This window comes from Conger conger, chromosome 2 (assembly GCF_963514075.1).
Source record: "Conger conger chromosome 2, fConCon1.1, whole genome shotgun sequence".
NCBI classification, from domain to species: Eukaryota; Metazoa; Chordata; class Actinopteri; order Anguilliformes; family Congridae; genus Conger; species Conger conger.
In genome coordinates, this window is record NC_083761.1 from 69,051,498 (window position 1) to 69,062,588 (window position 11,091).

An 11,091-nucleotide genomic window follows, 5' to 3' on the forward strand; every position below is an offset into this window, starting at 1 on the left:
TCCTCTACAACGCCTTGGTAATGTTCGTACTCTGTCATATTTGCGTCCTGGTTAAGTGAATTTTGTGCTACATGCACATTAGTGTCTGTCGTAATGACTGTTGGTCTGTCCGCGTTTTACGTGTTGGAAACGCAATGTTGAGTCAACTTGTCGGGAAATGTCATTACTGCAGAGCTCCCCCATAGCTTTAACACAATCCGGGTATTTTATAGTTTGTGAATTACGTCATTGATGTTGTCAATGGTGTGCTCAGACAGCAACGGGAGGGGGAGACAGATCCTCAGCGAGAGTCGGACATTGGAACAGAAGCTACTCAGGGACTAACACAGCAAGGAGATCAGCTGAAGGAAAAAGAAAAAGGGGTATGAGAGCCGCCAGAATCCGCTCCAATCCTGCTCTCCTCACGGCTCGGTCCGACTGACAACCCCCGGATCAGCAGCGCCGCGCACCCATCTCTCAATAATTTCTCATTTTGGGTAAGTAGCCGAGACGGGGAACAGAGAAACCAGGGGCGAAAAACCTGGGATCGTTTTAGGCTCCGCAATGGCAACGGGAATCGTATTCAGAGCGTCGGAGGGGGAGGGGGCGATATCGACACTGGGGTGTATATGGTGCCCCTGTGTTAGGGTGCGGCTGTGAGAATAATCATACCAAAAATATTTAGGCAAGCAAAGAGAAACGCTTGCTGTGATTTCTGTTAGCATGGGATAGTTTAAGCTGGTTCTTCAGCAATTATTGCGCCCCAGTCAGGCACTATACTCACAACTGGTGCTCGGTATGCTTCTCGGTGGCTGGCTAACTAGCTAGTAGTAACTGCTGTATTGGTAGACAGCTAACGTTAGCAAACACAATTGTATTCTTGCTGTTTGCGAGCTACACTATTGTCTTTAAGGTGGCGTTGACAAACGTTGTTACCTATCAAGCTAACAAGTTAGTTACTGTTTTGTCTGTTCTTTGCTAATCGATGCACTGTTATTTATGGGTAGCTAACTGAAATTAATACAAAATTTGCTATGGGCCGGCTACGAAGAGGTAACGTTAGCCTGCACGGGTTACAAATAGTAAGTTAGCTAGCTAGCTAGCAAACACTTCGACTGCTAGCTAGACAATTGCGATCATTTCGGTTTTAAAAAAAGCGACGGTGCATATAGCTTGCAACTGGGCTGCTACCAGTTTTGATACCAACAAAACATTGTGACAGTGGTCCCCTGGCAGCTAGAGAGGTGAGTTAGTGAGCAAGAGCTGTTATGTAGTCTAGCACTAGAATCCGCTAAGTGCTCAGCTAATTGTTGGCCAGTTAACCATAATGAGGCTTTACAATCTTCTTGTTCTGGTAACACCAAGTTTCCTGGCTATAAATGTAGCTTGCTAACGTGATTGTATTGGCATAATAGTATTATTAATACTTGTGTGGAGTAGCTAGCTAGTTGAATAAATCATTGACAGTTCAGTACAGTAGTTACAACTGTGGTGTTGGTTGTACAACGCTAAAGGTAATTATGGCTAGTAATGTTATCTAGCTAACAACGTTGGATAAACATTGAATTTACGTCTCATTTACTACCGAGTTAACGTTACAGATCTAGGTATAAATGACAGTTCTATTGTTGTGTACCAAAGATTCAATGATGACAAAATATATAATATTACCCAGGTCTTAAATGACATCATGGTGATGGTCTGTGTATGCAAACTGTAGCTAAATATCAAAGCCCACCCAACTAAAATTCATCCGTCGTGCTTTGTGGAAACCGTCTTACATGCTGCAGACGTTAGCATTATTAGTAATACTGGCTAGCAAGCAGGTTATGTCATGTTTCTCAGTGATTATAATTGAATATGATACGAATGAGCTATGCGATAGTGGCTATCTATGAGATTTACGATTAACACCCCCCCCCACACACACACACACTAACGTAGTTACACTGCAAGATATCCTGGGAGTAATGCAGTGAAAGAGTCGACATTTTTCTCAGCAATGTTTTCCTTGTAGCAAACATTACTCGCTAGAAATGAGATAATACAGTAGCAGTAGCATTAGCTCTAGTTTGTCATGGATTACAGTCGAGTAGCTAAGATTTCTTTGTGTTAGCTAGCTAGCGGTAACATTACCCATATGAGGCCGCTTTTAACAATGATCGCTAGCTAGCAGTTAGCCTGCTCTCTGATTATGGGTCCAGACTTTACAAAACGGAGCCACTGACAACAGACTGGAAGTTATAGTCAGTAATCGATCCACCTCACGTTGCAAAAAAAAAATGTTTGTGACAGGGTAACTTGACTATAGCCCTAACTGGCACACATTCTAATCAGATGTGGCAGTTCACGTTACCCCTAGACTACACCGAGCAGTAATTGTGATTGCTGGCTAAAAGGAAAGGCCTGCTGCATGTATTTTGAAGCGAGTCTTGCCAATTTGCTTTGTAATCGAGTGTAAAGTGACCAACTCTGTTGTGTTCGTGTATTAATGTACTGCTTGTATGCAAGTTAGTACATTAGTGTGTTGTTCGTACCCAGCAGTCGGTTTTCACGCCTCGGCGTTTATTGTCTGCTACTAGCCTCGATCAGATGTGTTAATCACACCCCGTATCTGCCAGTTGTTGTTGTTTTTTTTCATATGAACAGGCGAACAATTCTCCCAAGCCGCTTACATATCAACTTTAACTGTAACGTTGACTCCCAGTTCCTAACACCAGCAACTCCAGCTCAGGCTCTTGAAAGCCCACCTGTTCAGTTGGTCAGAGTATCTGTGAAATAATCATGAAATAATTAGTTTGGAACATAACTGGCAAGGGCTGATGAGGAAACCTTTTCAAAACATTGTGATATATTTACTTTCTCTTCTAACATGTCAGACTGTTTACATTAGCTTTTGTATCTGCTTTTTTGTACACACACCCCCCCCCCCCCTTCCTTCCTCTCAGTTCATGCATGCACCATCCTCTGTTTTGACCTTCTAATCTTCAGCTTTGTGGTAGATTCTAACCACAGGTGCATACAAAGTTGGAACTGGGTGGGGATATTGTATTGTGAGTGCCCTCCATTGATTCACTGATCGTCCTCGTCTGGTCCTGTTTGTTCTGCAGCGAGTTCACAGCCATTGGCCATGGAGCTGAGGGTGGGAAATAAATACCGCCTTGGGAGGAAGATTGGGAGCGGCTCTTTTGGAGACATTTACCTGGGTATGACTTTGTTCTTCTTCCCTTTTGCACAACAGAATTCCTTTCCCCCCCACCCCTGACAACTTCTCCCAAGAATAGGGGGCGACATGACAGTCGTCTGGCAGTCGGAGGGTTGCCGGTTCGATCCCCCGCCCGGGCTGTGTCGAAGTGTCCCTGAGCAAGACACCTAACCCCTAAAATGCTCCTGATGAGCTGGTCGGTGCCTTGCATGGCAGCCAATCGCCGTCGGTGTGTGAGTGTGTGTATGAATGGGTGAATGAGAAGCATCAATTGTACAGCACTTTGGATAAAGGCGCTATATAAATGCCAACCTTTTACCATTTACCTAACGCATAAACATCTCTTTCCGAACTCTTTAATTTGCTAAAGGAGAGTAATGTAAGCATTTTTAATTAATTTTATTATTATTATTATTTTATTTTATTTTTTACAAATTATTTCACAAATGGCTGATCCCTAGTTTGGTATTGCTGGTTTGATTGTGGCTCATCAAAATGTTAGTTTTGTCTTTCTCGGATATAGAGACCATATATGTATATATGTATATATGTATGGACACTGGGTTGAGAGACTGGATCTTGTCTGCCTACTCCAGGTGCCAACATTGCAACAGGGGAGGAGGTAGCCATTAAACTGGAGTGTGTGAAGACCAAACACCCACAGCTGCACATCGAGAGCAAGTTCTACAAGATGATGCAGGGAGGAGGTGAGGAAGCAGGGAGCTGGTTGGGGGAAAAAAACATTTCGTGAGAGCAGATCATAGGATATTTAAACCAGGATAAAGTGTATGTCCATTTAAACCTTCATAAAGCGTCTATAATATTATTTTGTAAATACTTAAATATGCTTTGTTGTATCTGTAAACTATCATGTTCCAATAGTAGAGTCACTGTGTTGCTCTCTTACAGTTGGCATTCCTTCGATAAAGTGGTGCGGGGCAGAGGGAGACTACAACGTGATGGTTATGGAGCTGCTGGGGCCAAGCCTGGAGGACCTCTTCAACTTCTGCTCCCGCAAGTTCAGCCTGAAGACCGTGCTGCTGCTGGCTGATCAGATGGTGCAGTACCTCAGACTTTACGTCTCTTCCTTTCATAGCTCTGTGCCATTGTATGTGCGCGTCCTGACTTTGTCAACATTGTCTCTGATTATATTGCCTCCGTGTCTTGCACTCATTCATTCCTTTCTTTTGTTTTCCTCCTCAGTTTTCACTTTTTCATGTTGAGTGGTTGACATGAGGAAGTGCATGTAACCCTCTTCCTTCCTTTTTTTCTTCTCCAGATCAGCCGTATTGAATACATCCACTCAAAGAACTTCATCCACCGTGACGTCAAGCCCGATAACTTCCTGATGGGCCTGGGGAAGAAGGGCAACCTGGTCTACATCATCGACTTTGGGCTGGCCAAGAAGTACCGCGATGCCCGCACTCACCAGCACATCCCTTACAGGGAGAACAAGAACCTGACGGGCACCGCCCGCTACGCCTCCATCAACACCCACCTGGGCATCGGTAAGGAAGAATGGTGCTAGGGAAGAACTAGCTGGGCATAAGCAGCACTCCCCACATTCATCTTCATGCCCTGGCCTTGCAGAGCAGTCGAGGACAACTTTTACAGCCAGCGGAAATACTGCGCGTTCATTCGGCCTCATTTAATAACAATTCATTTTATGTCATCTAGAGTGCATAGTTGGCAAAAAGCTTCCATCACTTGGAATGACCTTTCACGAAGCTGTTAATGGGGGACTAGTGTAAAGTCATGATATCTTTTCCAGGTTCAAGAGAGCCACATGGCCCACGGTTATAGAGATGCCGCTAGCAGCTGGTTGTTTGTGTCTAAAGTAGACTCTTCACTGGAGCTGGAGAGTTGATAAGAGGCAAAAATATTTTAATTGTACTGTGGTGATTCGAGGGAATCTTCTGAATGTTGCCTGACGTGATCATAAGTGGTTGGTCTGAAATACAGGCACATTTTGATTCTGATTTCATGCTTCCCCACCCCTCTCCCAACAGAACAGTCGCGGCGTGATGACCTGGAGTCCCTGGGATATGTCCTAATGTACTTCAACCTGGGCTCCTTGCCCTGGCAGGGCCTGAAGGCCGCCACCAAGAGGCAGAAGTATGAGCGCATCAGCGAGAAGAAGATGTCCACTCCCATCGAGGTGCTCTGTAAAGGCTACCCCTGTAAGTCCTCCCAAACCCCCCAAACCTTGAGGTACTTGTTCAGGTTTCCATCAGCAGTTTCTGATCTATTTGTGTGGGCGTTCCTGTACTGCCAATACCTTTTGTTCATGTCCCCATTTACTAGAAAATAGTCTTGCTATCGCCACCTATTTTTATTAAGTCTCAGATGGACACTACTGTCCAGTGTGTCATGCTAGTTGCAGATGAGACAGGACAGGGTGATTGTTACCTGGGCTAACTACTTGTGGCACTTTAACTCATACTTGACATGGTTGTCGTGTATCATCTACTAATAAGGCTGGAACAAAGAATGTGTTGCTTCCACTGACAGTTTGGTTGCAGGAGCACTGAATGTCTGGACAGATTTAATGACTGACCCTTCTTCCCATCTCCCTCCCTCCCTCTCTCTCTGGTCTCTGCAGCCGAGTTCTCCACCTACCTGAATTTCTGCCGCTCCCTGCGCTTTGATGACAAGCCGGATTACTCGTACCTGCGGCAGCTCTTCAGGAACCTCTTCCACAGACAGGGCTTCTCCTACGACTACGTGTTCGACTGGAATATGCTCAAATTTGTGAGTTGTTTGAATCGAACAATCGGATGATTATTGCTCTGTCAAGGCACTGAAATATCAAACTGACTCAAATCTGAGTAGCCAACTTAGCAGGGTAATAGAATGAATAGGTGACAACAGGACCTTTCTTGCCAAGATTCGACTTTTAGTCACTCAGAGATTCATGCGAAATGTGTGTAGAGTACTGATCATTACTGTTGCCAATGAGAGTACCATTTCAGCTCCTGTACTGGGAGTTAAATTGAAGCAGAGCACACAATGGTGTGGTAGTTAGGTGTTCATGGTCTTCGGTTTTCTGGTTTGGATGGGCATAGGGGAGGAGATTAAAACTCCAGTGCTGGTCTTGAGAGGAAACGCATCTGGGTATTCATAATCAAATATTTAGAAATGAATGGAAGCACTGTAACCTAATTTAGATAAATCAGTCTTGTGTTACAGAGAGATAATTATGTTCTCGTCACACTAGCTCAGCAAGGAGACCCTTCAGCACTGTGCAGTGACATGTAAAATGTCCCCTGAATGAGACTAAAATGCTAACTTCTCAAGCAAGCAGTATGTAGAGTTCCATTAGTTTGTTGCTCTAGAGTCTTTAGTAACTGTGGCCCTTGATTGAACAGGTTTGGCTTTTGTACATACTCTATCTAGTGTTGATGACATGGAAATATGTTATAAGACTGAACGGTTACATTCTCACTAGATGCACTGTAACAGCCATTACCATATTGTGCCTATTCAGAATAATAAACAGCATGATATACTGTATGCTAGGGACTCATCATAATATTTGGCTCATATTACTGTTGGCTGATATTATATATAAACAAACTTGATGATGCCAACCAACAAGCAAAAATATTACCTTCATGGGCTGATATGAAGACCTGAGATACATGGCCAGCGAGGTGACTTATTTCACGATCTGCCGTTGCTGTAAATTAAGTTATCATTGTCGTGCACAAAGGCTAGCCTAATCAGTTGTCTGAGCTTTTTTTTTATAATTCATCATTTTTACCGAGCAAACCCACAAGCCAAGCAAAACAGACTTAATGGCTCTCGTAATTTGTTCAGGTGAGCAAATAGAAATACTATACTGTTATACAAATGTTGCATTGTTCCTTCATTAAATGATGTCTGTGCTCCTCATGAATGTGGAAATCTGTTTGCTTTTGTGCTGTTTTGTAAAACAGTCTCGGCCAATATCGACAGACAAATATCGTTTATTGAAATTGCCCTGAGAATTTCATGTACCCTCTAATATAAGTATATAAAACAATGGTCAGATGTGTTTTACACATCTTTTAGAAATGTACTTTCATTATATTTAAATGTATTCATTCAATTGCACAGAAATTACTTGCATTTTTTGGAAAACTTTCAGATTTGGCTTACTATATTTTCATATACATTCCTAGAAATGAGTCATTTCATGTGTGTTATAAACATATAAAATAAATTCAGGGACTGCACAATGTTAATATGTTGATTAATTGAACATGTTTGATTTATGTCTACTGAAAAGGGATTTTGAGCCATTTAGTGTTGTTTGGGAAAATATTACTTTCATGGACTAACTTTTTAAAACCTTGAAATAAAAATGAAATAATTTTGAGAATGTTCTTTGAGAACAACATTTTGTATTAAAAAAGTACATCAATTACAAGTCCTAGTTTATTTGAAATGCTTCAAAGGTGAAAATCGGATTTAAAATACAAATATTCAAAAACGAATAATAAATGATATGACACACATTGTACGGGATGTACTTTTGTTGAGTTTCCTTTGGTGTTGCTGCTCTGCAGGCTGCAGTAAGTACAAATATTAAAAAACGAATAATAAATGATATGACACACATTGTACAGTATGTACTTTTGTTGAGTTCCCTTTGGTGTTGCTGCTCTGCGGGCTGCAGTGAGTGAGTGGGTATGTCCTGTTGTAGGGAGCCAGCAGAACCGCAGAAGATGGTGAGAGGGATCGGAGGGGTGGAGCAGAGGAGAGGGACGAGAGGATTGTGGGCGGCCCACGCGGGTCGGCAGCTCGCGCCCTGCCACCCGGCCCAAACCCCCCGGCCCCCAACCGGGTGAGGAACGGACCAGAGGCCGCCATCTCCACGCCAGCTTCTCGAGTACAGCAGTCGGGTAAGTCTGCGAGCGAAGGTAATCCGTCAGAAAAAGGATGGTGGAAGACCTCAGGAAGAAGTTCAGACAAAAGAAGAGATCACTTTTTTGTTGTTGTCCCATGTGTACTTAATGAGAACCAAAATAGGACATTTACTTCAAAGTGAATATCTTGTATGAGTTCTGTGTGAATGTGTGTGTTTTGGTTGGTGCTTTTTTTCTCGGCCTGTGGATCTCCTGTCCTCAGAGCACACCCTTCATGTGTGGTACATCCCATCCGCAGGGCGGTAGCATTTTGTCATGTCCCCTGTTGCCCCTCCCCCAGGAAACACGTCTCCTCGGGCGATCTCTCGTGCAGAGCGGGAGAGGAAGGTGAGCATGAGGCTGCACCGGGGCGCCCCCGCCAACGTCTCCTCCTCTGACCTCACGGCCCGGCACGACCGCATCTCCACATCGCAGGTACGGCTCCGCCTCGCCGCTCTAAAGCAGGGCCAGTACTGACAGGGACTCTTTAATCCCGCCTTCAGGAAGATGTGTGTCAGTACTGGCTGGCTTTTGGTGAGCAAGGTCAGTCATCATTTATCACATTGTGGGTTCGTATTGTTCAAGTATTTTCATTTAATTGGGGCTGAACACTCTTCAATGCAATGTGGACACCGCACTCAGTCGGTGACCGTGTTCTTCCTCTGTGTCCTAAAGGTCAGCATGCCATTTGAGCACCTGGGGAAATGAGTCCTGCAGCTCCTCTCTCACCCTCTGCTCACAGACAGGTGAGTGTCACCTGCCTGCATACGTTATTCAGACACTCTGTAGAGCCTGTAAGGGTACAGGCACCAGCGCCAATAAAACCAGAGTTTGGGTCAGGTCAGGTTATAGAAAATTGAGAAAGTTGAGAGAATTTAGTAGGCTTTTAATAGGGGCCCAAAACAATAGTATAGCAGTCATTTTGATTGCTTGTTGGGATTTTATGGTAGTTACGCTTGAGTGTGCACTCTTGGGCCTGAAAGGGTTAAAGAAATTTCTGGTTATAGACTGATTTGCCTGTTCGTTGTGGGATTACAAACTTGTCAACTGGACGCTTCTGAATATCATTTTAGGATTTGAACTTGTTTTAATGGTGATGGCAACTTTCTCCCTGGAGTACAATGAACTTTATATTCTACTAATTAAGGAAACCTCAAGAAACAATCTACCACACCAAGCTTCTGTTCCAAAATCGGTTTTGTTTCATTGTTTTGGGTTAAGATATGTTTGTTTTATTATTTAAAAAGATAACTGCTGAATTAATGTATTTTTATTTTTTCTCTCTAGTGTTGCTGCCATCGCAGGGCTTCAAGATGAACCTCCCCCTCCAGATTTCTCTTTTTCTTTGTTTGTTTTTAATGCCAATAGGACAGAGAATGCAGGATTGAAAGAAAGGCGAGAAGTGAAATGCAAGAAGAAAAGCGTGAAAGTCATTGTTCTGTAACTGAGTGCCCGGGGTTAGCGCTTTGTCTCCGTCCGAGAGCTTTCGTCTGAAAGATGAAGCCTGAGGAATAGATGTCCGTGTCCACCGTCGAGTAACTCCAACCTCCTGTCCCCCTGCCAGACACCTGTAGGTGTGGTTACAGATGTGACACCGTGGCGTATTGGTGTAACCAAATGAGGTCCATTTGCTAAACGCAGAATGCAACCCTTAACAATGCATAGAGCAGCATTAAGTTACCGGTTTTGCATTATTTCATACGCGTTAATGGCTATGGTCTGGCAAAGAATAACTTGTGGATAATTTAGACTCCACAAACGCTATATTTTACTGTGCTTTTTCTGATGTATGAACTTTACAGTATGCAAAAAAAGGTCAATTAGAAATTCATGGTGTAGGAATATACTCAAATATAGTGACTTGTTTCTAGAAATCATCAACACAGAAGTTGCTTTGGGTGGGACTGTAATGATTGGTTCCTTTTTATATTTTTTATTTGCAAGAGCAAAGCGAGTTGGAGAGAGAGAGAGACAAAGTAAGCGTGAGAGATGGTCAGAAACCGAAATTGAGTGAAGGACTGAAAGAAGGATGAGTGTGAACCGTTCAGTAGCAAAAGTCATCGGAGAGGAGCATGAAAGCGTCACCCTTTCCTGTCTTTTACTCATGTCTTACTGCAATACCTCTTATTTGCTTTTTATGTGCTTTTGTATTTTATTTTAAGCAAGTCTGCCAGGGAAATGGTGACCACAACATTAAGTAGGAATCAAACGGGAGAAAGAGTGAGAGATTTATGATATTATAACATCCATTCTCTCTCTCTCTCTGTCTCCCTCAGTCCATCCTATGTACATGCCATTTTTCTTCTGCTTATCTCTCCCTTTCTTAGTTTGAGCATTCCTGGATTTTAACGATGGGTAGGTTCACGGGGACTAACGTGCACATTTTAAATTCTAACTTGACTGAACCTACTTCAGTGCCACATCACCCCAAGACTGGGCTTGCATATGTAGGCCCTGGGATTCCATAACCTATTTATTAACAGGAGCTGAAATGCACCTTCTGCCTGTGATCATGGGTATAATTCTTCTGAATGTCTTTTGGTTTCGTTTATCGTTTGAATTCTGGAATTTTAGCGGTGGGGTGGGGGGGTGGGCGGGGCAGGGGGGGGATCGGGCTTTCTGAAATTGGTGTTGAGGATCTGGGTGGGGCTATGATGTGGAAATGATTTTTTTATGTCACTGTAAATATATAATTTTTTTCCTGTGTAAAGCCAAAATGTGGTTGGTTGTATTCAGGTGTTATGTAGAAAAGGAAATAACATAAAATGTTTTTTCTTTTTTTTTGGGGGGGGAGGGGGTTAATAACTGGGGGATAGTTATAGTTAAACTGCCGACTGAGTTGTACGGTGTCCACTCTTCTGTCATTTGTTTACCATATAAGCACTCCTTTGTTGACCCTCTGGATTAACAGTGCATCTTGAACATTTTCAGATCTTCAGTGACACTTGAACGAGCTTGCATCTGTGTGCAGCCAATCGCAGTGAGGATTTAGCCAGTGCCATCTGCATTGCAATCTTC

At 43.3% G+C, this 11,091-nt stretch overlaps 1 protein-coding gene across 1 annotated transcript; it reads left to right on the forward strand.

Annotated features, from left to right (window-relative positions):
• The first annotated feature begins 288 nt into the window (after positions 1–288).
• Positions 289–10,646, forward strand: csnk1e (casein kinase 1, epsilon). The gene is made up of 11 exons (XM_061230664.1): positions 289–476; positions 3,090–3,185; positions 3,781–3,891; positions 4,094–4,242; positions 4,464–4,692; positions 5,194–5,364; positions 5,787–5,935; positions 7,872–8,070; positions 8,375–8,508; positions 8,749–8,819; positions 9,361–10,646. Exons 2-10 carry the CDS (start codon positions 3,110–3,112, stop codon positions 8,779–8,781), a joined length of 1,251 nt encoding a protein of 416 aa, XP_061086648.1. The 5' UTR covers positions 289–476; positions 3,090–3,109; the 3' UTR covers positions 8,782–8,819; positions 9,361–10,646.
• Positions 10,647–11,091: the final 445 nt, after the last annotated feature.

What these genes read in the sequence shown, in the direction of transcription:
- csnk1e (XM_061230664.1), top strand. Translation starts at nt 3,110, where the DNA reads ATGGAGCTGAGGGTGGGAAATAAATACCGCCTTGGGAGGAAGATTGGG. An exon ending in TTTTGGAGACATTTACCTGG is followed by an intron (nt 3,186 to 3,780) that starts GTATGACTTTGT and finishes TGCCTACTCCAG; the next exon opens with GTGCCAACATTGCAACAGGG. An exon ending in CAAGATGATGCAGGGAGGAG is followed by an intron (nt 3,892 to 4,093) that starts GTGAGGAAGCAG and finishes GCTCTCTTACAG; the next exon opens with TTGGCATTCCTTCGATAAAG.